Source organism: Berghia stephanieae, chromosome 13 (genome assembly GCF_034508935.2).
Source record: "Berghia stephanieae isolate SIO BIC M18660-M18661 chromosome 13, UCSD_Bste_1.3, whole genome shotgun sequence".
In the NCBI taxonomy this organism is placed as follows: domain Eukaryota; kingdom Metazoa; phylum Mollusca; class Gastropoda; order Nudibranchia; family Aeolidiidae; genus Berghia; species Berghia stephanieae.
In genome coordinates, this window is record NC_088372.1 from 39,016,259 (window position 1) to 39,021,258 (window position 5,000).

The 5,000-nt window shown below is 35.8% G+C and overlaps 1 protein-coding gene across 1 annotated transcript in view; it reads left to right on the plus strand.

Moving 5' to 3' along the window:
* The window catches only part of LOC144959061 (uncharacterized), a 14,330-nt gene that overhangs the window by 1,030 nt on the left and 8,300 nt on the right, over positions 1 to 5,000 (plus strand). The window contains exon 2 of the mRNA XM_078891417.1: positions 2,165 to 2,298. Within this exon, the coding sequence (XP_078747543.1) occupies positions 2,217 to 2,298 (82 nt within the window). The 5' untranslated portion in view covers positions 2,165 to 2,216. The remainder of the gene's footprint in view (positions 1 to 2,164; positions 2,299 to 5,000) is intronic.

The following is a 5,000-nucleotide window of genomic DNA, read 5'->3' on the forward strand; positions in this document are numbered from 1 at the left end:
ACAGACCCAGCTACCCAATCATTGCTGGACTGCACCTGGGATCGATTTCTGTCCCTTTGCGTGAGCTATCGGGACCCCCTCCCCCCCCCTCCTCCCCCCTCCTCCCCCCTCCCCATTGTCTTCATCAACACGTACTACTTACTAAAATTTCATAGTTTTGAGTTAAAAAATACAATTTTAGTACAAAAAAACACCCCGACATAATACTTCTTAGGGGGCGTGGTAAGTTCCAGATAGTTAAGTTGGTAGAGCACTAGCTTCACATGCAAAGTGACGGATATAGAGCCTAGTATCTTTCAAAAAGTGAATACCGCCTACCCCCTCCCCCTCCCAATTGCAAGACCTCATGTGTAGTAATTTACAAGCTAGTATTAATACAGTGGAAGCCGATATTTGGAACGGTCTGTCTGTGGCAGATTTGTTTTTTCGAATATATAATTTCTGCTTTTTACTGGGAATGCATGCCGATTAATTGGAACTTCTTCTTCTTCTTCTTCGTTCCCGTCACGTCACATGGTCAGTCCGGTCTGGTGAATGAAGCCCACAGTGGTCCTGAGGTCGTCCTCACTGCCACACAGCTTCTTTGAGTATGGGGTTGGGTCAGGCCAGAAGTTCCTTCTCAACTGGTTGTACCTTGGACATTCCATTAGGACATGATGTCCATTTTCATTTTCAAGTCCGCAGTCACATTGTCCAGAGGCACCTGCTCTGGACATCCTCCACATATGTTCCTTTAACTGGTTGTGTCCAGTTCTCAGTCTGAAGATGATGACCTGTTCCTTTCTGTCGAGCACCTTGATTGGGTCATTCATGTTGTATTCTGGGTGCTTCTCTCTCCATCTCTGAGACTGGATAAATTTGGCCATTTTGTTAATTTCTCCTGTTGAGTACGTTGGGGAGGGTTGCTGCATGCGACTGTCTGCCTTTGCCAGTTGGTCAGCGATCTGATTTCCAAGTATCCCACAGTGTCCTGGAATCCACTGCAGTACTTGGAACGATTTCTGCAAGTAATCAACATCATAATATGTTGCGTTCTATTTTGATAGTAGGGCACCTACAAGGTGTGATGCTATATGGTCAGGGAGGTACTTGCTGTGTCTTCTATCCCCCCTACTTGCTGTGTCTTCTAGCCCCATGTTATGTATCTGTTTTCCAATTGCTTTCTATCTCTGTCTTGGATTGGTTTTGTCCTGACCCTGGTCGGAGTCTTTGGCTGGGAGGGTAACAGTCGAATGTATAGTTATAGTTTTGGGAGATGATATTTTTTTTCTTATTAGTCATCTCTCTGTTATGTATTGTTTTTTATTTTTTTATTTTTAACATATGATTTGTAAACATTTGAGTGTATTCCTCTTAATGGGATTTCGTGCTGGTGTCTGGGTGTGAGATAGAATATATATAATGTGTTTATTCACCTTAACTACGCCATTCACACATACCTCATTCGTCCTTAGTGTTTCATTCATCGTGGTTTGTTGATAAAGAGGAAACTCGAAACGTCCATAGTTTCTGTCTCCGTCTAATTAATTGAAGCTCACAATCCAATACGTATCGTTATTTTTTTCCTTCGAGCCTCAAGCAGCAGCCATTTTCACGTGTCTTTTCCATTCAGCGGCAGTTCACTGGTTTTAAAACACACTCATCATCATCATCATTGCCTTTTTCACCCTGGGTCAGGGTATAGGCCACAGACAAACAGTTTCCATCGTTCTCTATCCCGAGCTATCTTTTTTATCTCATTCCAGGTCTTACCACTTCTCTGTATATCAGCTTCTTTAATTCTTCTCCATGTTCCTCGTGGCCTTCCCCTTGATCTTCTGCCCTGAGGGTTCCAGTCCAATAGTTTCTTTGCTATAGTAGAGTCATTCTTTCTAAGCGTGTCTCCAATCCACCTCCATCGTCTTCTTCCTATTTCCTCTCCCACTGGTTTCTGTTGTGTTCTTTTCTATACTTCTTCATTTTTTATTCTATCCACCCATTTTATTCTGAGTAACTTACGCATGCACCTGTTTACGAAAATCTGTACCCTCGGTACATACTATTTAGCACAAAACTCATACTGACATAAGACCGTTTGGAGACGATGGGTCACATAGTTTGGTGAAGGATGGGATGAACTATTAGTTTATACCATTATCTCTTATTTTTTTTTTTTTTGTTTAAGTTATTTTGATACAGAGGAGGACGGGACAGCGACAAATTTAAAAAAAAACAAGATGGCGCCATATCCCATCAAATATCTTGCAGTGTTAGCGGTTGTGCTGATGGCTCTGAGTGATTGGACGTACGCTATTAAAGGTAAGTAATTGTGGTTGGATAGTATCATCATCATCATCATCATCATCATCATCATCATCATCATCATATATTATTATTATTATTATTATTATTATTATTATTATATTATTATTATTATTATATTATTATTATTATTATTATTATTATTATTATTATTATTATTATTATTATTATTATTTATATATTATTATTATTATTATTATTATTATTATTATTATTATTATTATTATTATTATTATTATTATTATTATTATTTTTATTATTATTTTTATTTTTATTATTATTATTATTATTATTATTATTATTATTATTATTATTATTATTATTATTATTATTATTATTATTATTATTATTATTATTATTATTATTATTTATATTATTATTATTATTATTTTTATTTTTATTATTAATTATATTATTATTATTATTATTATTCTCATCATCGTCATCATTATTGTTAACAACGCCATTTCCCACATAACTCATTCGTCTGTAGTGTTTCATTCATCCTGTTTTGTTGATAAAAGGGAAACCCGAAACGTCCACGTTATCTGTTTTCATTTATTGAATTGAAGCTTACATTCAATGTCACATTGTGTGTTATTCATTTCTTTGTGCTTCGAGCAGCAACATTTATATTATATTTCATCAACAAAGTAAGTACCTCCTGAGGTTAACTCACTCAACACGAACACCGACTATATCCGTAGTATACCCGGGGTTACTTTTACCGTAGCCATCGTTATGTTATAGCCTGATACTGAAATCCAAAAAGACTGGCAGTTTGATGTCATTATTTGGTTTTTGCACCGCCTCGTGAGTTGTCGTTAGTAGTGCTCATGGAAACAAGATATTTGGTTGAACTATTGAATACAACTCACGATTTGTTTTCTTTTGTGGCAAAGGACTGGCATTTTGACGTCATTTTTAGGTCAGTGTCAGGCCATAACTTTACGAAGGCCACGCTTTTACCCCATGTGTATTTATTACATTTTTTTCTGAGACAAATTATAGACGTAGTATCAAAGCTAATTAAAAAAAAAACAACGTTTTTTTACACGTTTCTGATAGTGGAATAAAAATATCTATGCACATGCTCATTTTTAATACATTATATTATCCTTATTTCATACATAAATAAATGAATATATTGGCTTAATTAAAAAAAATAACTTAACTTTAAATTTAAGACATGACACACAAGTTAATATCATAAATTGGTTATTATCTATATGGTTATGATAACACTATAAGTGATTGTGAAAATTAATTAATTCTCTCTTAAAAGATGGGTCTATATCTAAGTCTAAGTCAGTGTCAGTGCAAAGTTTCTCACAGCCGTCGGGAGGAAAGAATTAAAATGTCTTTGTTTCTTTGTGACAAAGTGCAGAAGACGACCGCTTCTTTTGCTGAATTGAATCTCTTTGTGTAGTGAATGAGATTCATCTCTAATGACTTTGTTGATTTCAGATAAAAATAATCAAAGTTTAAAATTGAAGGAAGTTTTAGCATTTTCTGGCAGTGTTTCAAAATTCTGTCGATCTTCGACTTTTCAGATCTTTTGTTATTCCCACCCCAGGCAGACAAACAGTAGCGTAGTGCACTGATAATGCATGTGTCATAAAACAGAAAAAGCAGCCTATTGTCCAAATTCACTCTATTGAGTTTTCTTTAAAAATACATTCTGGTTTTAAGCTATTTATGACACTGGTGGACTTTTTTTTCCAACTCTAACTTCTCTTCAATGACGTCCCCAAGATAATTATATTCTTCTACTCTTTCAACAATTTCATATATTATAATAATGGGTTTATGACCAGCTCCAGCTCCAGCTCCCCTAAAGTCAATGATCATTTCTTTTGGTTTTTTTTTCACATTTAGCTACAGATGGTTTTCTTCGCACCAAACAATAAATGTGGATATCGACTGTGTGTAGTTTTACAATGTCAGCTTCTGTGAGGATAAAAGTCTGATTCCTGTGTCGTCTGCATATTTTAAAATAATGATATTAGAAAAATTGCTTACCCAGTCATTTGTCTATATAGAAAAAAGGAAGGGAGCAAGAACCGTTCCTTGAGGAGCACTCGTGCTGGTGGATATAGTTGATGAACAATTACCATACTGTCTGTGCAGACTGTCACATATTGTGGTCTTTCTGTCAAATAATTTAAAATCACAGATCGATGTTAGCACTGACGTCCATTTGTAGTAGTTTTGGTATGAGGAGATAAGGCTGAATGGTATTAGACGCACTCGAAAAGTCAACTAATAATGTCCTAATGTCTGCCTTCGGTATGTCGAGGTGTTTGTAGGCATTTTGGGTGAAATGGAATATTGCGTCGTCCACTCCGCGTTTGGCTTTATATGCATATTGGTTGTTATCTAGATGAGTTTCTCATTGTGGAAGAAACAGGATTTGTATGATCCTGTCAAGGCATTTCATGGGAATTGGAGTCAAAGCAACAGGTCTAAAGTCATTCATTTCCTTTGCTGATGGTGTCTTTGGCACGGGTACAGTTTTGGGTTGGGTTTCTCCCCTTTATCAACAAAAACAGGATGAATGAAACCCTACAGACAAAGGGGATAATAAATTGTAGGTACTGTTTCTTCATTCATCGTGTTTTGTTGATAAAGGAGAAACACGAAACGTCTACAGTATCTGTCTTCGTCTAATAATTTATTTGAATCATACAAGTCAATAC